Source organism: Pezoporus occidentalis, unplaced genomic scaffold (assembly GCF_034315485.1).
Source record: "Pezoporus occidentalis ecotype Australia unplaced genomic scaffold, CSIRO_AGI_Poc_V1 ctg17, whole genome shotgun sequence".
In the NCBI taxonomy this organism is placed as follows: domain Eukaryota; kingdom Metazoa; phylum Chordata; class Aves; order Psittaciformes; family Psittacidae; genus Pezoporus; species Pezoporus occidentalis.
In genome coordinates this window covers 528511-551238 of record NW_026913531.1, presented here as the reverse complement: position 1 = coordinate 551238, position 22728 = coordinate 528511, and the positions used below count along the sequence as shown (strand labels likewise).

Genomic DNA, 22728 nt, shown 5'->3' with positions numbered 1-22728 from the left:
CACTACAACAAAGGCAACTTGCTTTAAGCATTTCTAACAAAAGAATTGCTCTGTAACACAGCTATAAAAGCAAAATGAAAGAAAGGGAGATGAGTCTTTCATGCCCCAAATATGCAAAGAAACTGTCTTTGTTTCTTCTTATGCTCTCTTCTCTCTCTTATTGTAGGACTGGCGCAATTCACATAGGAGACAGAATCCTAGCAATAAATAGTAGCAGTCTGAAAGGAAAACCTTTGAGTGAAGCCATTCATTTATTACAGATGGCAGGAGAAACCGTCACCTTGAAAATCAAGAAGCAGACAGATGGTGAGTATGGCCAAGAGTAGCATCAGTGGTCATGTGTGTGTTGTTACAGATTAACAAGCATTTAGGCCATCCCTGGAAAAATGTCATGTCAGTTGTAAAAAGCATTTTCTTAGAACTGCAGTAAAGCAATGACTGCACTACCCCCTACTTTTTCTTTATAATCCTCTTCAGCTACCAGTCCCAAGAAATTTTCTGTCCCTGTGGGTCACGTAAGTGAATTGAGTGATGCTGAAGATGAAACCTCTGCTGCACAGAAATCTGGCAAACTCTCAGACATCTATTCCACTACAGTCCCAAGCGTTGACAGCGCAGTAGAGTCATGGGATGGCTCTGGTATTGATACCAGCTTTGGAAATCAAGGTACTATCGCAAATGCAATCGAGATTTAAAGTAGAAATTATCGCCTTCATGGTTGACCTTCCTTTGCCTTAAAAAGAAGTTTATCTGTACCAGCTTTAAACCTCATACCTTGTAATGTGCCAGTGTCTCTTAATGACCACACACCTTGCCAGGCAGCATGATTTCTTACACTTGGCTGGTCTCAGATTCATTCCCTCATGACATGTGAGGGATGTGTTATGAAGCACTTACCAATACATTAACAGGCTTTTGTTAGCTTTACTGACATCTGAATAGCCTGGTCCACAGCTCATCCACAACTAAATGAGTTTATCCTTCAGATAGGGATCAATGCAAGGCACAGAATGCTCTGAAGATATTCTTTAATATGATGCCCATATGTAGTAATTTTTAACTGACAACAGATTTATTATAAACTGCTGCAGGGGGGATGTTAGGCATTGCTTATGATTCATAGATCTTTTGCTTCTTCCTCATTCCTGCAGCATTAACATCTAACTTTCAGCTCTCAAAAACAGTCATTCTATTTAAAGACATGATTGTCCTTAACAATAAATTTTCTGCTTCTGCATCACTATTGTTTTATATAGGATTTTCAAATAATCTTCTAATTTGTAAGACATTTGTTTAGGCAGTGAGGGATACAGACATCTCGTAATAGTCTAGATTACAAGAAAAGTAACTTCCACACAGCTTCAGTGTTTTATTTAACTCTCCTTGAAATGTTTATCCATAGAAAAGCAGGTATCTGGACAGGTACATCCTCACCTCAAGTAATTTTCACTCACTCACGCTGGTTGTGTGCATTCTGTTCAGTTTAGTTCTCTATTTCTTGCTGTTGCTTTCCAGGAGCAAGGGCAGTAGCTCATGGACAGCTGTTTTGTACCCTCTCATAGAGAACTGAAGCCGAGCTCTGCCGAACAGATTTTCCATATAGACTGAAGTTCTGTGCTGATTCCTTTCATTGCTATGCTCTAATGTTCCTGTTCTGGGATGACACCAGCAGTTTCTTCTGGAGAGGAGAACATTTATTTAGTACTCCATGTACTGGGGTATATTCCCCCTGTATAATTTGTATTTCACTGGAGTTAGAGTTGGGATAAATTTGTCTTTTTCTGGTTTTAACTGGTTTGGTCAATTTGTCAAAATCAACCATGTTAGATTTTCTTCTGATATTTTTAAGTTTTAAGGACAAGTATTGCTAAACAAGTGCCAAAATGATAGTTCTCATATCCTGCTTGAATTGATGATACTTGGAGCAAATCGCTCAGCTGTGGAGAGGATTGAGGCCTAGACTACTTCTCAAAGTCCTGATGATATCCGAGCCAAAACCAAACCAGTATCTCAAAGGAGATATTTTTCTAACTGCCTTGAAAAAATCAGCCCAGGCTTGGCTGGACACATGGCACTTCTGTTAAACAGCCTGAGTGTAATCAGATGTGTGCCTTGTCCCTTGCTGTGGTACTAATGTGACCCACATTTCTATTAAAGTTCATTCTGTCTTGACCTGTCAAGTTGAGTTTGGCTTCTTTCCAAACCTTTCTTGGCACAGGAACAGGCTAAGCAAATTGAGGAGTTTGGGGAATGTTTCTGGAGCACTGGATAATGCTTCATCCTATTAGTTACTGATTTAATGCTGATGATCAGTCTTTTCTCTCCTTGAATTACTACCCCGTTTTGTACGTTTGTCTGATGTGTCTGACTTGCTGATCTGGAGCCTTCCACACACAGCCGTCACATTTTTACAAACCCTTCCTAGAATCTGGCAGTATGTTAATGTCTGCCAATTACCTGGAAATGCACACAGCTGTCTAGTTACATGGGATTTGAGAGAGACAGGTCTAGACTGATGTATGGAAGCAAATTGCCCTCTTTAGAGAGGTGACAGCAGTGATATTTGTTAGTCATGAACAAAATTCCTAATCCAATATGCACATCAGAAAATGCCAACAAAGGAGCTGGAAAGGGAGTATGTCAAGATGAAATACATATATAGCAGCTCTACCATAACAGATTTTGCTTGCCAGATCAGCATCAGCTTGTGACAAGTCAATCCATGCATTCTTCTTGATGCATCACTTGGAAGCCAGGCTTACCTAAAAGATTCAGGAGAAAGCAAAATGGTGCTGGGAACTCTGTATGTGTATTTAGAAGCATTAATGCCTCTGCCTGTCTACCTGCCTATATAAATGTGCAACAAGCCACGTAACAGCTCCTTTCTCCCGCAAACAACCTTGAGCTTGAATAGAAGAACCAAAATGAGCAAAAATGTTTTTTCATTATGTGCCCTCTACTGATGTAGATGTGGCATTTAGGGATATGGTTTAATGGCGGACTTAGCAGTGGAGGTTAACAGTTGATGATCTTAAAGTTCTTTTCCAACCTAGATGAGTCTTATGATTCTATGATAAAAGCACCCAGGAATAAACACTTCAGATATAAAAGTCATCTGATGCCATTACACAGCCTTGAGACATTTGGAAATGGCTGCTAGAGAAATCATATTCTGCAAGGTGAGCTTCCTGAGGGTGTATATTGGTCCCAGACACTTGTGCCCATCATGAGAAGGGCCTTTTCTCACCTCTCAAGAGCTCTAGCAAAAATCAGTGTCTCTGCTAAGAGCACGTCTCTCTTCCACAAGGGGGCAGGGGTACAGAGGTTCCCATGTTGGCAGGGCAGTGCGGGGCTGTCACACCACAGTCCTGTGTTTGTATTGAGACTTTGCCTTAATGGTGCAGAGACAGAAACTGTCCTTCCTGTTACAGAATCATAGAATAATTAGGGTTGTAAAGGGCCTTAAGATCCAACCCCCCTGCCGTGGCCAGGGACACCTCACACTAAACCACGTCACCCAAGGATTTGTCCAACCTGGCCTTGAACACTGCCAGGGATGGAGCATTCACAACTTCCCTGGGCAACCCATTCCAGTGCCTCACCACCCTTACAGTAAAGAACTTCTTCCTTATATCCAATCTAAACTTCCCCTGTTTAAGTTTTAACCCGTTACCCCTTGTCCTATCACTACAGTCCCTAATGAAGAGTCCCTTCCCAGCATCCCTATAGACCCCCTTCAGATACTGGAAGGCTGCTATGAGGTCTCCATGCAGCCTTCTCTTCTCCAGGCTGAACAGCCCCAACTTTCTCAGCCTGTCTTCATACGGGAGGTGCTCCAGTCCCCTGATCATCCTTGTGGCCCTCCTCTGGACTTGTTCCAACAGTTCCATGTCCTTTTTATGTTGAGGACACCAGAACTGCACACAATACTCCAGGTGAGGTCTCACGAGAGCAGAGTAGAGGGGCAGGATCTCCTCCTTTGACCTGCTGGTCACGGTCCTTTTGATGCAGCCCAGGATACAGTTGGCTTTCTGGACTGCGAGCGCACACTTCTGGCTCATTTTCAGCTAATACCCCAAAGTCCTTCTCCGCAGGGCTGCTCTGAATCACTTCACTGCCCAACCTGTAGCTGTGCCTGGGATTGCCCTGACCCAGGTGTAGGACATTGCACTTGGCATGGTTAAACTTCATGAGGTTGGCATCAGCCCACCTCACAAGTGTGTCAAGGTCCCTCTGGATGGCATTCCTTCCCTCCAGCGTATCAACCGAACCACACAGCTTGGTGTCATCGGCAAACTTGCTGAGGGCGCACTCAATCCCACTGTCCATGTCAGCGACAAAGATGTTGAACAAGACTGGTCCCAACACCGGTCCTTGAGGGGCGCCACTCGTTACTGGTCTCCAGCTGGACATTGAGCCATTGACCACAACATTGATGGCGTGTGCTGCCATCCAGCCAGTTCTTTATCCACTGAGTGGTCCATCCATCAAATTGATGTCTCTCCATTTTAGAGACAAGGATGTTGTGTGGGACAGTGTCGAACGCTTTGCACAATTCCAGGTAGATGACATCAACTGCTCTACCCCTGTCCATCAGTTCTGTAGCCCCATCATAGAAGGCCACCAAATTGGTCAGGCAGGATTTCCCCTTAGTGAAGCCATGCTGGCTGTCACCAAGCACCTTGTTGATTTTCATGTGCCTTAGCATGCCTTCCAGGAGAATCTGCTCCAAGATTTTGCCAGGCACAGAGGTGAGACTGACTGGTCTGTAATTCCCCGGGTCATCCATTTTCCCCTTCTTGAAAATGGGGGTTATATTTCCCTTTTCCCAGTCATCGGGAACTTCACCTGACTGCCATGATTTTTCAAATATGATGGACAGTAGTTTAGCAACTTCATTCCTCAGCTCCTTCAGGACCCGCGGATGGATCTCATCAGGACCCATGGACTTATGCACGTTCAGATTTTTAAGATGGTCTCGAACCAGATCCTCTCCTACAGTGGGCCCAAGGTCTTCTTTCTCACAGTCCCTGCATCTGCCTTCCAAGACTTGGGTGGTGTGGTCAGAGCCTTTGCCAGTGAAGACCGAGGCAAAGAAGTCATTCAGAACCTCAGCCTTCTCCAAATCCAGGGATAGCTTCCTGAGGGGGCCTACATTGCCCCTAGTTTGTCTTTTATTTGCTACGTACCTATAGAATCCCTTCCTGTTATCCTTAACATCCCTAGCCAAGTTTAATTCTTTTAAATTTAATTTAATTCCTGTTCTAGCATTACTCCAGTTAATGGCCACTCAGGAGCCTCTGCACCATGCCAACTTCCACATCTAGGTAGCATTCTACAGATTGATAGTCTTGTGCACAATTGACACTAATATGTCACGATTTTTTGGCTGCATTGCTTCCAAATTTGAGAAAGTTATGAGGAGGAAGGAAAAACTTTCCTGCTAGTCATCTGAAGAGACAAGTTGAAAGTTGATGGATTTTTTTAATGCATCCTTGCATACTCTTTTTTTCAGTAAGTCTGAAGTGCAGTTATCTAAATAGCTTAGGTTTAATTTGGGGCATGTTGTACATGACCATGTTAAATTGTATTTAACATATCCATAAAACATGTGAGTTATTCACTAGTGTTCAATGTGTGATGTCAAATAGGAAATCAATAAATTGTGAAGATACCTAAACTAAACATCACAAGCAGCTGAGACATAAACAGTAGGGGAACAGTGTTATATATATTTAAGATTTTGCTTTTGATGGACTTTCACAGGAGAAGCTCTAGAGCACCCCTGATTCCAGGTGTAATTTCGATCATAAATAATCTGACTACTACTGCAAAAAAAAGCTAGCAACCATGAATCCACATCAAAGTTCTACAGAACCAAGCTTTGGAGATGTGCTTTTCTGTGATTACAGCATATACAGGGCCATAAATACATAATTCATCTTTTTAGGACACAGCTATCAGGCTTCAGGGTACAACTTCAATGCCTATGAGTGGAGGACTCCAAAGCAGACTAGTTTGTCCCCTCCAAGCAAACCACAAAACCACCCATTTCATGATACAGGGCTGAGTGATGATGAATGGGACCGACCTTCAGCAAGCAGGTAAGTTCTCATATGAGTTTCTGTTTCTGACTTACAGTGCAGCAGTGCCTCAAAAATTAATACTTACTGTCTGGAATGGAATTATGTTCTTCTAATGCAGCTGTAACAGCTCTTCCTTTAAATATGAGATACAGTATTTCTAGTTCATGAAACTTAATAGGGTAGATTAGTGACAGTTACAGAAGATTATGACACCAAAGCCAAGACATGTATTTATTTTGAGTTACTTCAGACAAAAAAACCCACAGCATTTATCTCTTAAGAATAAACAAACAAAAAAATTAGGACATTCCCCTGAGTAAGCATTAGGAAAAACCTTCTCTGTTTTCCACTCCACAAAAAGAAACCTATAAATACCGTGGCTAAAAACAACTGGCATGTTAATCTTTTGTCTTCCATGAAAACTCTTCATTTTGGTTTGGGCAAAGAAGCAGAAATTGCAGTCATCTTCCATAAATGCTTGAGGCATCTGCAGTGATTCAGTAGGAGAACAAAGTGATCCAGGTAGAAATGTCTAGTCCAAAGCTATGGTAGTTTGCCATGCATGCATTCCTCTTCTTCCGAGAAGTAAATCTCCTTTTCAGTTAATTTCTCTGCAGACAAAAGAATTTCCTCATGGAAAAGTGCTTAGTTGACAGTGCTTGGAGATAGTGAAAGACCCAAATACCTCTTACTCTTCATTGTAAGAATCATCTGGCAGTGAAACCACTGCAGAAACTTGGGTAATTCCTGCCAAAGAACAGTTCTTCCTCAGACAGTCACAGAAAGATGTGCTTTTTGTACCTGTCCTCAGGACTTGCAGACATGTATGTCCTTCTTGAGAAATAGTTTCTTGGTGTAGCAGCACAATAAGCCCAAAGTCCCAGTCTGTGAGAAATTCAAGTTTAGTACTAAAGAAAATCTTTCTATATAAACATACTGGATAAGTAAATCCATAAGGTCCAGTTTGTTACCTTTCAAATACAAATCAAGGCAAAGCTTAGATGCCAGTGCTGCTTTTCAGAATCTGAATGACAGATCCTCTGGTACAGCAGATTGCCCAGTGACGTTTTATCTGGAGACAAGTCTGGCAAGGTAATAGCTAAGATATGGCCAAGTGTGAGCTCTCAGTCCATATCCAGCTCCTTTGGTCCTACTGGACAGAAGCATACTAGAAGTTTTCATAGGCTGGTAGTGGACAATACTTAATAAAGGAAATGACCATAGTTTTCTTAATACCTCCCATTCTTGGTAAGTTAATATATTTCATTTAATAGCAGCATCCTTATTCATAGTTAAAGCCCAAATATTGTTTCTCAGATGAGATGCAGCTATATATTCCAGAACAGCTAATTTTTTGCAGTAAGCTGATAATATTGATGAGCAGTGAACCAGGAAGATGGATTGTAAAATACATAGTCTTCTAAATTAAAAGCATGTACTCTACTACCATTTTAAAGCTCTATTTAACAGAAAGTATACACATTGAAGAGTCTTGTTCTAATTGTCAGTGTGACTTACAGCTGAGATATATGGCACAAATTAATGATTATTCTTTCTGCACAAAATGGTGTTATGTGACAACTGATGGTGCTCCTGTACCAAGTGCTGGGGTATTTGAGAAGGGTGTGTCTGTTCTTCCAGCCTGTTATAGGAATTCCCAGGAAACCACCTCTTCTCTGCCTCTAGCTAAGTGACTTTTAAGAAAAATGTAATTTTTTCTTACCTTTGTTTTGTGTAGCACAGCTTCCAAGAATACGTGGCAACAGAAGGAGACTGAGACACTGGGAGAGAATCAAGAAAACCATTTAAAGCAAACTTCCGTAGAAAGATCAGGGGGAGAGAGCAATAGGAGCATGAAGAAAGAGAGCAAGATGTGGAAAGGTGCCTCTGGTGGGCCAAGGAAAGGTGGGGGGCAGCTGGAAGAGTGGAATACCTCCAGGTAGGAGAACAAAGAATGCACAGCAGTGAGATCTAGCTCGACTGAGGAGGGGGCAGGAGGGGAAGAAAGGGAAAACAATCAAAATGGGAAAAAGGAGAACAGTAGGGTAAAAGCAAGTAACACATCATTAACGTGCCATTGAGTGATAATGGTATTTCAGTTGGCAAGTGAGTGAAACCAGAGAGAGCTGGAACCACTCTATAGCCTGCTGTCTACCTACCGCTGGCAGGCAGGACCAGTCCTGCTCCAGGGAAGAAGCTTTGCACATTAAAACAATGCTTACAGGAATGAGTCTGCCCAATCCCAGAACATCCTCGAACCTCCTGAATTGGAAAAAAAAAAAAAAAAAGACAGATAAAGTAAATTTTGTCTCTCATACAGCAATAAGAACCAAATGAGAGGCACCTGAGTCTTCATATCTGTCTCATGATCTGTCCTTCTGCCTTTTTATGCATCTGAATGTCTGATGGCTCTTTGAATAAGCATCAGAAAACCAAATACATTCATTATAGGTTAAACAATATTTCACATGACATAAAATCAATCTCTCATGTTTCAAAGAAAATAAAAAAGCATCTAGGTGAGAAATTATTTTGGTACATTTTTTTTTCTGGTTCAGTGGCTCAGCTACAAATCAGTTTATTCACATAGGTGTGAATAGAGATGCAAAAGTTGAGCATTTCACACACTGGAAGACAGGACTTAGAGAAAAAGCAGAAGAGGAGGTGAGAGCAGAAAAAGGAATTGCTTCAGCTAAAAAGAAGTCTAGACATATAGGCATCATGATTTCAGATTTCACAGAAGTTGGGGAAGAAGTGGACCTCCAGTTTTATGAAATACAGTTTTTGCTGTCACAGACAGTTGCCTCAAATAATCCTGTTCATTAGCTCAAGTTCCATTTTATAGTATAATATTAGTATGCAACATAAAGGTATTGCAATGAATAAATTAGTCTATGTTCAACATTAGATATTAAACCAACTACTTAGGCTTATTGAAAAAGCCAATTTCAGAAGTCAAGGAACTTTCTAAAATCATGTTTTAAATACTTTCTTTTCTTGCCTGGGAGGAATTGCATCTGTGATCTGAGTAGGTATTCTCACCATTGCTGTACCTATTGCAATATCTTAGAAGAGACACTGATGCTAGGTGGAGATTCATTGCAGTAAGAGATGGAAATGGCTATTGTCTGCTTGACTGGTAACTGTAAGAAAGCATCTTTGAGGCAGAGTATCATGAGCATGAAGTATCCAAGCTGCCGTCCCTTATGCTGAGCAGTTCTATTGAGAAGCTACTCTGTTAACAGTGATGCTATTCTCAGTAATACATTGTTTGACAGGCAAGGCCTCAGATGCTTCCATAATAGTGTTTGCTCTGTTTATGTGCAGTTAAGCACCACGAGCTGCAGCCCATGGGCAGCTGATTCAAAGCAACAGCTTGCTGCCACCAAAGGGGCAAATTCTCATTCTTCCTTTGCTCACCCTTCCCCTGTGCCTTTCCCATAACCAGCCCAGTGCAGTGCAGCAGCTCTAGTGCTTGTGGGAACCTTCATTGAGCTGATTCCCCTTGCTAAGACAGCAAAGTACTCCTGCTTCCTCCACACACACATACACTGTAATGCTGTCCCGTTGGGCTGTGTTGCTGCAGTCAATATTTGGTAGGTTTTATCAGACTTCTTTTGTTGGGCAACTAACCAAGCATTGCAGTCACCACCGTCTCGGTCAAGAGTGCCAGTGTAAGTCCTCAGTCTGCTTATGAAATACCAAAGACCTAAGTCTCCATGCAAGACAGTTGCATCCTGAAAGTTTCTCTGTTTGTTTGTGTATGAAATAACTAGAGCCGTTTCTGTGACAGCAGTCAGGGGGGCTAAATTTGATAACAGTAAATGAAGCTTAGGCTGAAAGAGCCAGGTAAAAATCAGTGACATTCCTCTTTTGCAAACTCTGTTGCAAAAGTGAGGGCTCTTTTCATGTTCCTTGGGAGAAGCCTCTGAGGTTGAAAGGTTTTACTGCAGATACTCATTGCACAGAGTAGCTCTGCACACAGCTACTGGTTGATTCATTAATTTTCTTAGGGAGGTCCCAGTTCCAATCCAGTAAAAATGTGCACTGAATTGTTCTTGGAATCCATTTATCTCCTTACGGAATATGTCGCTGCTCAGACGCTGCTCGCAGCTGCCAGGTTACGAGAAGCCTTGTCTGTCACATGCTCTGCATGTCCATCCAGCCTCTCCTGGTCCATGACTCTTCCCCACTCTTCTGCCGTAAGGTTCTGTCGTTCGAGTTGCAGTCTGTGGCAAGGCATGTGTGTGAAATATACTTTTGAGGGAAAAAGAAGTCCACATTTTTTTAACCTCTCATTGTAAATCTAGCTTCACAGGTACCCATGATAACACCGAGGCTGACCAGGAGGAAAATTTCTGGTCTCAGGCTCTGGAGGATTTAGAGACCTGTGGCCAGTCAGGAATTCTGAGGGAACTAGAGGTAGAACAATCTTAACCTTTCTTTCCAATTGTAGAGAAATAAAATGGTTTTGGTTTGGCTTACATTCATTTTATTTTCTCCTTTTTTTTCTTTTAAGTTTCACTAATCACACCAGTTCATTTAAAAGCTTTAACCCCTCTCCACAGGACAAGGCTGACAGGCGTCTGTGTTTGAGAAACATGACTCTCTTGGTACCTACCCTTTACCTTTGTATTTTCGCTTGTGCAGCTGCCTCCCCCGCCCCTAACCAGAGCTCTTTTCTTTTGTACAATGCAACCAAAATTCTATAAACGTGTTCACCCCAGAGCTTTTGACTTGCAGCTTCTGCTGTGCATAACCATTGATGCTGCCTGCACAGGCAGCAGATGTCGCAGAACTCTGAAGTGGGCATAGCCTTCCTGCAGCAATGCATCCTGTTCTCTGACAGACGCTTTATGCAGCTTTTCTTAGCATGTTGTAGGTTGTCTTTTAAATTGAAACTTAATTTGATTAAGATGAACATAAAAGAAAATCAGCTTTTTAAAACGTTCCCCTATGATCTTACCTCTCTGCAAAAAAACCTGCTAACATCTTACAGCAAATTTTTCATTATGTAACAAATTTTCACATTTCATCCTGAAGTCAATTGCAAATATAACCATGTTTCACGTTAGATCATGAGGGGGATAAAAGGGGGAGGGAACAGAGACAGAGTACCTTTGAGTCTTATTTTCCTAATGACTTTTTCTCTGAGTTGTCTAATCAGAACAATTAAGAGGACTCTGCCACTGAAAGCTGTGGAATGAAAGGTCCTAAAATATTTTCTTTTATGTTCTTTCAAATTCCTGGAGCTGCAAACCTGGCAGAATCTCATTTTCATTTTTATGTTCTATAAAGTCCTTTAGCAGCCAGGAGGAATGTGAATGGCGTAACTGGGTGAAAGATTTTCAGTTCAGATTAATTTACTCCTTCAGATTTATGGCTTTTGTATTGCACGTATGGGTAGCAAAACGTGATTCTCACGTATTTGTTATTGCAAACCAGAGAAATATAGGAGAAAATGTTATACTGGTTTAATTCCATAGTTAGATATGGCTCACTACCACAGGCTTCTCTCACAATTTTCAATATTCAGAGCACAATAAAAGGATGTGGAAATAGATAATTCTGAAATGGAAATAGATCATTCATGCCTACAGAATTCAGTTACTTCAACATGTCAAATTTTCCCCAGCCTTTCCCAGAAGTGAGAACTGTAGATGCTGTATAGTTTATAGCATCGCCCTGTTCAGAGCCCACAGCTCTGGAAAGAAAGCAAAACTTACTCAGTATGACAGGATGCTGAGAATAGTGATGCCTCTATTTTATGAAGTGCCATTATGTAGTCAAGGACTCCTTATCATTCTTTATTTCAAGGTCTTCAGCCAAAGAGCAAAGAAAACTGTTGTTTGCCGAGTCCTCTGGATGCTTTTGCTCCATCAGGCAGTAATAGCAGTCATTACCGAGCACAAGAAAGACTGTAAAGAGGCTACAATATATTATGTCATAGTGAAAGCAGTGCTGGAGCTGGGAGAAAGAAGGGTGACAGACATGCTCACCAGGGTCAGAAGAAAACATTTATTTGCCTGTCTTCCCCTTATTTTTTTCCTCCTTTCATTTTTACTTCTCATTTTCCAGCAGGCTGCCTGCATCCCATCCCTGTCAGAGTTCAGGCTATGGCCTTTTAATTTCCCTTTTCACTTGTCCATCGGCACCAGGGAGAATAAGTAGGAAATGCAGTGTACCCTATCCCTGCAGTGCTAGGTCTGTATGGTGGCTGTGCCAAAGCACATTTGCCTCCCACTCCCCAGAGCAGAAAGTCTTTCACAGGGAGGAGGCTCCTTGCTGTGCACAGGTGCTTTTCATGTCAGTCCATTCTACCCAATGGATGAGACGACTCCTGCTGTTGTCTTTCAGGATTTCACCCTCCTTATATTCTTGCATCTAACATAAAAGGCTAGGTTTGACTGAGATTAAAAACTGGCAGTCAGGCTGCAGCTTGTATCCCTGCAGCATTAGTGCTGAGCTAAGGCACTCTTGCAGTATGCATGTTAAGGCAGGGAGTGAGCTTACCTGCATTGAGCTTTCCTTGGCCTGGGATGGTATCCAGGCATGCTCGGTGCCAGTGCTGGCTCCAGAGCCGCCTACATACTCTGCCGACTCACATTTTTTAACTTGCACACACAGCCTGAATTGTAAATGCCTTCCTATAACTCCAATTCTAACAAATGCAATTATGCCACAACTCAAATGTCTTTTTACTTACGTGTAAAACATTTGTAAAATAAGCAATTCAGCTACACACTCTTCAGTCTGCCAGGGGACTAGCTTTCAAGCATAGCTATTTAGTGCTCAGTATTTTAGTTTGAAATGCCATCTGAAAACTTTTGCCCATAGGGTTCTGTTATTGTTGTTGTGTTTTGCTGTGGTCCTTTGTTTCATAGTGACTTGCAAGCAGATTGCACATCTATCCTCTTGCCTTTTGCTGTGCCCTGAGTGACTGTGTTTTAACAGAGAATAGAGACTCTTTTTCTACTGCTGTGAATTAACTGCTTACCTAACCCACATTCTGTGTTAAATATTAACCTCTTCATTAATGCTCTAGGCCACAATTATGTCAGGAAGTACAATGAGTTTGAATCATGAAAACCCACAACCTCGTAACCAGCTGGGAAGACAAGCCAGCTTCCAGGAAAGAAGTACTGTAAGGCCACATTACAGTCAAGCTACTCGTAGCAACACATTGCCATCAGATGTGGGGAGAAAGTCCATGGTTCTGAGAAAAATTAAGCAAGAAATGAAAGAAATCATGTCACCAACTCCTGTGGAGTTACACAAGGTCTGTAATTTTTCTTCTGACAGCTTTGAAATAATATATTCAGTATAGGGAATTTAATTCTATGGCAATGCAGTAAGCACTTTTTATAATGACTCCACAGATGTAATTTGGGGGCCATGCATATTAGTTCATACACATTAATGATACATCCTTGTGGGGGAAACTTACAAATAAAATGCATCCTTGTCTACTATTTTGTTTTACAATAAATCCTCAAAAGGGACTACTCTTTTGCAGGGAGCATCCACGGGTAATTTGAATTGACAATTCCAATAACTCATCTCTGCAAAATGTGTTCATTAAGAAAGCAAAGTTTAATTTCTAGGAAATACATTTCTTTAGGAAATTACTCAAGAGGGTTTGGGGCTCCCATTGGTCCTTTTCCAAATTAACACTCATTTTGAATCAAATACATGAGACTCAATGTACGTAATATTGAATGTTATTTCAAATTAGCTATTCCGTCTCTTCTCTTTGTAATTCCTTTGCTCTAAAAGGATAAATAATCTTCAGTCTATGCAACTTTTCATGGCTCAAGGCTGTCAAAATCACCTGGTGATTGGCCTCTCTGCAGCCCAAGTACCGGATAACGTATCTTTAGATGTGCGCAGCAAACACCCTGCTGGTTTAAATTTCAAGTCCAGTGAGGCCATAATAGCAACCAGTTTCCAAAACTTTTGGGGACATTATAATGCTTTTCTCCTTGATGGCAATGAGGATCCTGTCTCCTGCACCCATCTTCCTCTTAAAGGTCTAAGAACTTCCCAGAAAGGAGGCAAAAGTATGGAGAAATACCACTAAGAGGTTGTTGTTCTTAAGAGAGTTGGTTCGGTTTCTAGTGCCTGTGGGTTTGACTGAGTTTAGGTTGTAGTTCATTCAGTTTCATTCAGCGAGGTAAGGACTCATTGAGTAAGGGCTAAATGAATGTTTACAGAAGGTAGTAGGGAGTGGATTTTACATATGGCAAATTAATCCACTGCCAATGTAAACAATCAGTAGGATGTGTTGTGATAGTTTTAAGGTATTCATATTTCCAGCTTGATATGAAGTGATTAATGGTGTTAGTTACTGTGCTTACATTTCCTGAATGGCGAAAAAATGTGGGATGTAAATCAAAACTACACCAGTAGGCATTTCACAGAGTGCTCATGTTTAGCAAAGGCACAGTTTTCTCCTGTGAATTATAAAACCAGCCTTTCATGATGGATAAAATAGATCTTTTCCTGAAAAGGAGCAGTCAGATTTTATTAATGAATCAGTATTCTATGATAGCTGCTACCTCTTAAAGAGTCCTGGGCAGTACAAAATACCCTGTCCTTGAGCTTTCTCTCTCTTCAGTTGCCTATCTTTTAAGATTGCTGTGACCTTCTGTTTTTGATGACTTCCAGGTTTTTTTCAGACAATATACCCACTTTTCCCCTCTCTCCTGAGTTGATGCAATACGTATTTTCCTAAGAGATCTTGCTGTTGGGCCGCTGGTGAGACAACCAGCGAAATACAAACTGGTTTTGGAAAACTGTGATGGTATAAATAGTCTTTGAAATGCAAGCTAAGACACAGCTTGCCTAAGACCTACCTCAGTAAGACCTTCAAGCGTGTACTTGTCTGCATGCTGCTGAGGTTTCCCAGTTTCTTCTGCAGGACAGGTCAGGTACCTTGTTACTGCCTCAGTGCGATGAGCCTGCACGCCTGTTGAGCCAGGGCCCATGTGCACTGTAGCTCAGAGTTCATACCTGAAGTCTGATTGCAGAAAATGGGTTAGCTAAGGTTGATGTTCCACTGGTTTTTCATAACTTGATTGTGAGAGAGCAAGAATATAAGATTCTACCAAAGGAAAAGCCATTAAAATGAAATGTATCAATGGCCGGCCTGGCTGTATGGGCTGAAAGACTGAGACGAGATGAGAATTGCTCAGGCTACAAACACAGATGAGTAAGTCTAATGGAACAGCATGGAGAGCAGATTGCATTGCTAGCTTGTCCTCCTCAGCTATACACCTGTCAGAAAGGTGACACAGCCCCGAGGATTATTTTGCTGAAAGCTGCAAACTTTGCAGCAAGTTAAGCTGAATCCTTCACTGCTCTTTCTTACTTCACAGCATTACGTTCACCAAATGTGTACTTGAACTGTCTTTGTCCTGAGGATGCTAGGATTGAGATAAGTGTCGTGCAGATCTCTTCAAACATTTGTTCTAGATGGTTTAATAAGTAACGTTTAATTTAGCTGGAGAACATATTGCTGTATCAGTACCCAAATTAATGAATGTCTTTAATTGGTTTTATCTACCTAGGTAATCATACAGATTAATATTTTTCTAAAACTCACAGCGGAGCATTTTTGTTAAAGTTTCATAGAGCACACGTTCCTCTGAGAGCAAAAATACGAACTAGATATCACATAATTTTTCAATATTATTACTGCAAGTAGTCATTAACCTAAAATCACAGTCAGGTAAAATACCTTAATAGCTGATCTGTGCAAGATGTATGAATTTAAATTAAGCATTTTCCCATAGAATTGAGAGGGAGAAGAGGCATAGAAACAGATTCAAAATGTGTAAGCGTCTCTTTTAAATTTGTAACTATTTAATTGCTTATGAAATATGAATGAACTTCCCATTTCAGCTTTCTTTTTCCCTTAGGCTCCTGATGTAAATTGAAAAGTCTAACAAACTGCCCATAATGGAGATTTTGCTATCAAGATCAAACCTTCTGAACAGTTGTGATCAGAAATACAGATAAACCAGCACGATTTTACCAGGTGTTGTGTGAATTGACTGTGCTACTGGCTAGTGAAGATGAGAAACTTGAGTGGTAGGGCTTTGCCCATACCTGTTATTAACTAAAAACCTGGCTATTCCAGATAGTGAGGTTTTTACTCTGCAATTCTCTTTGAAGAATACATGCTGCCCCAAAAAGAATTGCCCCCAAAATTATAACCTGTATATGCAAAAGAAAATGCTGTGCAGATGACTTGCACCTAAGTAATGTGATAGCTAAATCTCAGCCTCATCCCTTAAGTGAATAACTCTCAGTTTCTTTAATTTCCAAGCTCCTGTCAAATAACCCAGAAGTCAAGAGAAGACAGCCATATAGGAAACAGTTTTTAAAAATATTCTAGGATCTGTAGATCTGAAGAACCACTGAAATGAGGAGATATTTTGATATGTAACAGTTGCAATTGCAGGGTAGTAATTCCCTTCCAGAGTGCTCAGCCCATATAAATCAGGAATGTCCAACCTGAACAATTAGGGGGGCAATACAAGACATTTAGATGCTCAAGTTCTGCTCCCCTCCTGTCACACACCCACCCCCAACTGCAGTACTTCCCACTGTCCCCCTACAGCAAAACTCCGCTTTTATGCCCCTTTTTGCAGTATTCCTTTTTCTGAGTTACAAGCTGGGCATGAAGTAGTGTGTGCATTATTAGAGACAAGCTAAAGTGAGCTAATGTGGAATGGCACTTCCTGTAGATCTGTAGAGTAGAATTTGTATGTATTTCATTTTAGGCCACTCACTAAAACCAGGGAAAAAGCAAGTGTCTTAGAAACATACAAATGGGACCACTATCTTTAGTACACACAGAATTATTCTCTACTACAACTTTTCTTTGATAAGGTCTGGACTGTAATAGAGTGTACAGTTTGGAGTCTGAAAATTAAAGAAGGATGCTGACCTACTGAACAGAGTCCAGAGAAAAACAAACCTTGTTTCACATCACTGCAGTGAAAGAGAGAATAAAGTGACCTTCTTCTCTGTGGACAGGCAGCTTAACTCTCAGCAAGGGTGAAAACATCTGAAGCACTGGAAGGGATTACTGTACTAGACTGTGGAGTCTCCATCACTGGAGATCTTAAAAAGCAGGACAGACGAATGTCTCTCAGAAATCTGTTAGATGCAGTTGACCCTCCTGTAGGTCAAGAGTTCAGTTTAGATGACTTCAGAGAGCGCCCTGTTTCATATGCTTTTGTAGTTCATGCGAGATTGAATCCAACTCCATTCAACTCCAGTGCCTGAAGGAAGAGGAAAGGGAAAAGGAGTAAGTGGAAAGGGGAAATTGCTTTGAAAAATGGTGCCATCTGTGCTAGAAGAAGACACAGTATTTTAACTCTTCTCTTATGCACTGTATCACATCTTTATTTTTCAAGGCTTCTTTAAGAAGTAATTAACATGAAGCACTCCTATCCTTTGTGACAGTGAGGAAAAAAAGTTACCTCATTGGAAGATAGTTTGTGTCTTGGGTCCAGTGCTAATTATTTTTCATTCCTGCCATGGAATGCACACAAATGTGTCAATAAAATATATCTCCCTCCTTTATTTAGTAGAATCGTAATCTTAAAGCACTTTCATAGAGGCTTCAAACGTATTTCACATCAAAGCCATATTAAACATGCTATGATACAATAAACAAAAGCCTCTCTCTGTTGATAACAAATTATCATAAGTTTCCCAGAGTCCTGCTGGTACAGCAGCCATTGATACAAACTAAAATCATTCGATGATGAATCATTTTGAATTTGCCAATAGGTTTTTTTTAGTAGTTGAAATGCTCATTGACTCCTAAAATTCATGCTGAGATGGAGGAATTACGACTTCCATCACAAAGTTACTTTGGAGGAAGACGGGAGAAAAGCCAGCAAAGACCTTAAACACAGCAGTGCCTGGCAAGTTTCAACTGACAGCTCAGACAGAAAAGTCACAGGCAGGGAGAAAGCCTTCAGCTCCGTTACGGGGACTTTAGGTGTGCCTTTCTTCTTGGCTGTGCCGTACAGAGCAAGAAAAACAAGGGAAGTTGAGGAACTGGTATAAAGTAAGGGGTGAATACCGTGTGTGGGTATTTGTGCTTACCTTGGCATGAGACAGAGGTGTTTTCACAGCACCCCAACAGTGAATGCACCACCGCCACATCTACAGATACAGCAGTGCTAATGTTGCAGCAGTTGGCATTGTATCTAACTTCTCCCAGCTGTTTCCCAGGATAGGTATCAAACTTACTTAGGGAGTCTGTTTTCATTATGGTTAAAGCAGTACTGGTACACCAGTAAAGCCAAGTCAAGAAAACTGAAACAAAACAGGGAAAAACAAACAAACCACGCACACACACAAAAAAAAACAAACACCAAAACCCACAAATTAAAAAAATACTACCGAACAAAATCCCAAGCCAACTATTTGTATCCCTCATTCCTGTTTAGAGACAGCCTTGTCTGTTCTTGCTTACCTTTTTACATAGCAGTCAAGGCAGGGTCTCAGCAGCTTTCTGAAGGCACCACTAACCAGCACTGTGCTCCGGCACTGCTGCACCCTGGCATTCTTCTGTGAAGTACTGATCAAGTCCTCAGCAGCCCGATCTGAATTTGGGCTTGGCCTGCCTTGAGCAGGAGGTTGAACATAAAGACTTCCCAAAGTCCCTTCAATTTGAATGATTCTGTAAGTCAAGAAACACCAGAGAGGAATTCAGCAGCTGGCACACGCAAGTATGCGGCAGATAGAGTGTTACTAGTACTGAACCATTATAAAATTACAATGCATTAATTAATGGTGTCATTTTATCCACCAAGGTATGGTAAAACCAGTATTTTGAACCCAAAGTGACATAAAGCTATAGGAGTAACAGCTTGATTTTGATTGTGTGACTGTATCTGCACACACATTTTGTGCCAGCACTGATGTCAGTTGCATGTCATGCCAGTGACTCACACAACTTACTTGCATAGGTCTGTACTCCTGATGTGAGAAAGAAGCAAGAAAAAGTAAACACCTCACAGAAATAAAAACCTCAGCGTGCCACATACCTAGACAGAAGTCCCTGAATCTTTATCAAATAACTGAATTCACAAAGCTACCTGTGAGGACTTGCTCTTTGAACACACCTGCAAAACCTTCTCCTAACTGCTGTATTAACTTCTGTTTCCTGCTTTTGAATGACCATCTCATGGCTGTGTAAGAACACTGCCTGCAAGCTCTTTTAGAAGGAGCCTCATTTGTATTTTAACAGATTGCATTACAACTCCTGTACTGAGCACTTTTGAGATTGGCCTTTACAGGGTGGACCATTGCCTAGCCAAAACCATGCTAGCAAAGACTTACAGTACCAGTAGTGTTTATGACTGCTGGAAGTTTTGGAAGACTTGACATTGATTAATTGGTTGAGGCCAGGTCGTGATCCCTGAAACAAAGCTAAACCTAATCTTTTACTCGGATTCTGGCAACTGGAGAATAGGGTAGCAAAAATACTAAGACTCAACAAATTATACCAAAAAAGGCGGGCTGAACACCACAAAGTTCCAGTTGATGAGCAGAAGTGAGAAGGGCTTTTTGTTACTGAAGAATAAGGTGGCTTCTGATATAATGTCAAAATGGGGACAACTGTAACACTGTAAGTACCAAACAGTAGGTAAGTGATCTCTCTAATGTGGAAAAAAAAAACCTTACCAAAACCATCCTAGGAAAAAAGCCCACCTAATGCTCATAGAAATGTAGACAAATGTTTTTGTTTTCCCTTCTCATCATGTCCATCACCTCCACAGGTAACTTTGTACAAGGACTCAGATGGAGAAGACTTTGGGTTCAGTGTCTCAGATGGTTTACTGGAGAAAGGAGTGTATGTTAAAAACATTCGACCAGCTGGCCCTGGCGATTTGGGAGGTTTAAAACCATACGATAGGCTTTTACAGGTAAGGCTTCTGGCACCACGCAGGTTTATGAATGAAGAGACATGACATACATATGATGTTGTACAAACATTTATAACCACCACGCTGCAGGGTGTTTGGGTGTCTGCCCTATGCAGATGTAGAAAACTGCATGAAGCATTTTCATTGCTTATTTGGAACAGCCTTATTATCTACATCACTTACTGTATTTTAAATTATTGAGTACTGAAATATTAAAAGTACAAAGCACTCTTGTATTTCTGCTGGGAAAAGATTTGTGTAGGGGGATGGGATGAAAGACAAATGATCATGATCACTCTGTGCCACAGGCTGTGTAAATCACTTTACCTCAGTAAGAAAAGGCTGCACTTTGTGGTGACGGGCTTTTCTGCAGCAGCACGAGGGCTAGACTTTCTGTGAAGTCATCATAGACAAATTCTCTCAGAATGTTAGGTGTTTCAGAGCTCCACAGGAGACACAAATGCTCACAGGAAAGCTGGAATTCCCCAAGATGTTTCCAGACAGATTTGTAATTTTTGCTGTCCTTGATACAGACTTGACAATTGCTTCTGTGTTTGATCCAGGTTTTTGAGTGACATAGTTGGAATAATGTGATAGTCAGCACCATGCTTACCACAGTGCCAGGTTGGACTGTGATGAGAAAACCACATTATTTGTCAAATAGCCCAATACTTTATATAAATTTATGTGTATTAATTAAAACACGAGAAGACCTGAACTGAATTGACATTTTGGATGTACACTATTGCATCGAAATGAATGAACCATGACAGATGAAATAACTATGTGCTGTTCAGTGTCGTTTATGGTGGGCATTGTGACAGCTGCCAATAGCTCTCACCAGTGCAAACATGCCCACTTCAGCAACATTCCATTGCAAGGTGTAAAAACTTAACTGGTGTCTTCAGACCAGACACCACGGCTAAATAGTCTTGTACTGGGCAATTCTTTACCTGGAATTTTTAAATCAGGTTCCATAGTCTCAAGGATAAATCTGTTTCTCTTGTGATCTCATTTCTTTCTCCTGAAATAGTAACAAAAATCCATCTTCTAATTGTCCAGGTAAACCATGTTCGCACCAGAGACTTTGACTGCTGTCTGGTTGTGCCCCTCATTGCAGAATCTGGCAATAAGCTGGAGCTGGTTATTAGCAGAAACCCGCTGGCACCTCCTAAAGGAAGCTCAGAACAACAGACTTCAGTGAGTGGGGAGTGGTGTGATCAGACTAATGCCTTCCTTCAGCAGAGCGGACACACTGATGTTCATACAGAGACACGGGATCCTACAAATACATTATAGCAGAAAATCATTTTAGTGGGACATTCGGTAACAAAAGACAATTATGGTGCTAAATCCCTTTAAGATTTCTCTGAGATTAAGGCTCAGATGCTGTATAGCACTAAAAAGCACAGCTCAGTCTTTTTGTCTCAAGGCTTGTATTAATTCATGGTTACTTCTGAAAAGGTTTAATTCTTCATTAAGTCAAGTCAGTCCATTCTAAACAACCTAGCATTAGCAACAGTACAAAACTCTTAAGGGCCTTTTCTTCCCCCCAGATAGGAAACTGGGGAGATGTTTTAAACATCATTTAAATGTTCCTCTCTTCCTCAGCAGCTGCTGTTTGAGGGAAAAGCACAGAGTTGACCTCTGCTAACAAACAGTGGTGTCCAGGTTATGCGGTTTTTAAAACACATTTTATCAATCAATGAGAAAGGTGCTGCCTGAGGGATAAGGAAGTGTGATGCTACACTGGGTTTTCTTGTTAAATGTCTAGAGCTGTAATTTCCAGAACCTTTATTCTGCTGGCAAGGAGGGTGCACTCTTCAAACAAGGCATGGCCGAGATGTTTAACAACGTGGTTGCAGGAGGCTGCAGTATGAGGTGAATGTTACTGCCCCACTTTGGTACATTTTGTTAGAAGGTATGTTCTTCCCTATGCAATGAAATATTTTAACAGTCTATCTTGCAGCCTGTGGGGATTTTTAAGCAGAGACTTTTCTAGTGGGATAAAACCTCTGTGGATTACTGACAAGAGTGAAACTGAAACGAGTTCAGACAAAACAGAAAGGTTTTAAAAGAAAATGGCTTTTTTTTTAAACTATGTCAGTGGGAGACTGATACAAAAGCTCTTTAATGATCCATAAACCTGTAAACTTGTACTGACACACGTGAGCTTTTTAAGTAAGTCAAGTCAATTTCTTGAAGGGACCAAAGTCCTATTTACTTTGTTTTCAGGCTTCTTTATGATAAATGTTACCCCCTGCAACACGTTTTTAGGATTTAAAATTGTAAATATATTTTACAAACACATCACACAAACTCTCTCCTCTCCCCCCAAGCAATAAAGTACTGCCAGTTGCATTATATGCTCACCAGCAGCTGCTTTGGTTTATTCCGGTATTCAAGTTGTTATTGGTAATTACTGTTCTTGGTGAATATAAAGATCCTGGATTTGTACATTTGTAGAGTCTCCGTATCTAAACAGTCACCTTACCGAGTTGTTTCTTCTCAATTTCAACTGTTTAACTGTATCCCTGTTGTTGTTTCCAACACATGAACAAGCTCACCTGCCCCACACACACACCAATCTCTGATTTCTATTTCAGCACTGCCAGAAACGGTCAGAATGACATTCAATGCTGAATCATGTAAAAAAAGAAGGAGAAAAAAAAAAGTTCATGAGTCAC

The 22728-nt window shown here is 41.0% G+C and overlaps 1 protein-coding gene and 1 long non-coding RNA gene across 17 annotated transcripts in view; one reads left to right on the top strand and one right to left on the bottom strand.

The window, feature by feature from the left end:
- Positions 1–21744, top strand: part of GRIP1 (glutamate receptor interacting protein 1) — a 324193-nt gene extending 302449 nt beyond the window's left edge. For 10 of the 16 annotated variants that reach the window (XM_062613670.1, XM_062613666.1, XM_062613678.1 and 7 more), the window contains 8 exons: positions 167–306; positions 478–666; positions 5951–6104; positions 7825–8025; positions 10397–10508; positions 13132–13365; positions 19895–20041; positions 21104–21744. In XM_062613670.1, coding sequence (XP_062469654.1) covers positions 167–306; positions 478–666; positions 5951–6104; positions 7825–8025; positions 10397–10508; positions 13132–13365; positions 19895–20041; positions 21104–21340 — 1414 coding nt within the window. In that variant the 3' untranslated portion in view covers positions 21341–21744. Of the gene's footprint in view, positions 1–166; positions 307–477; positions 667–5950; positions 6105–7824; positions 8026–10396; positions 10509–10654; positions 10700–13131; positions 13366–19894; positions 20042–21103 lie in introns of those variants that run through there. The other 6 variants (XM_062613679.1, XM_062613681.1, XM_062613672.1 and 3 more) reach the window with 5 other exon arrangements.
- LOC134161130 (uncharacterized) lies at positions 13339–21193 on the bottom strand. The gene is made up of 2 exons (XR_009963842.1): positions 20995–21193; positions 13339–18792 (listed from the first exon to the last, which is right to left on the bottom strand). It is a non-coding gene; the product is annotated as an uncharacterized LOC134161130 (long non-coding RNA).
- Positions 21745–22728: the final 984 nt, after the last annotated feature.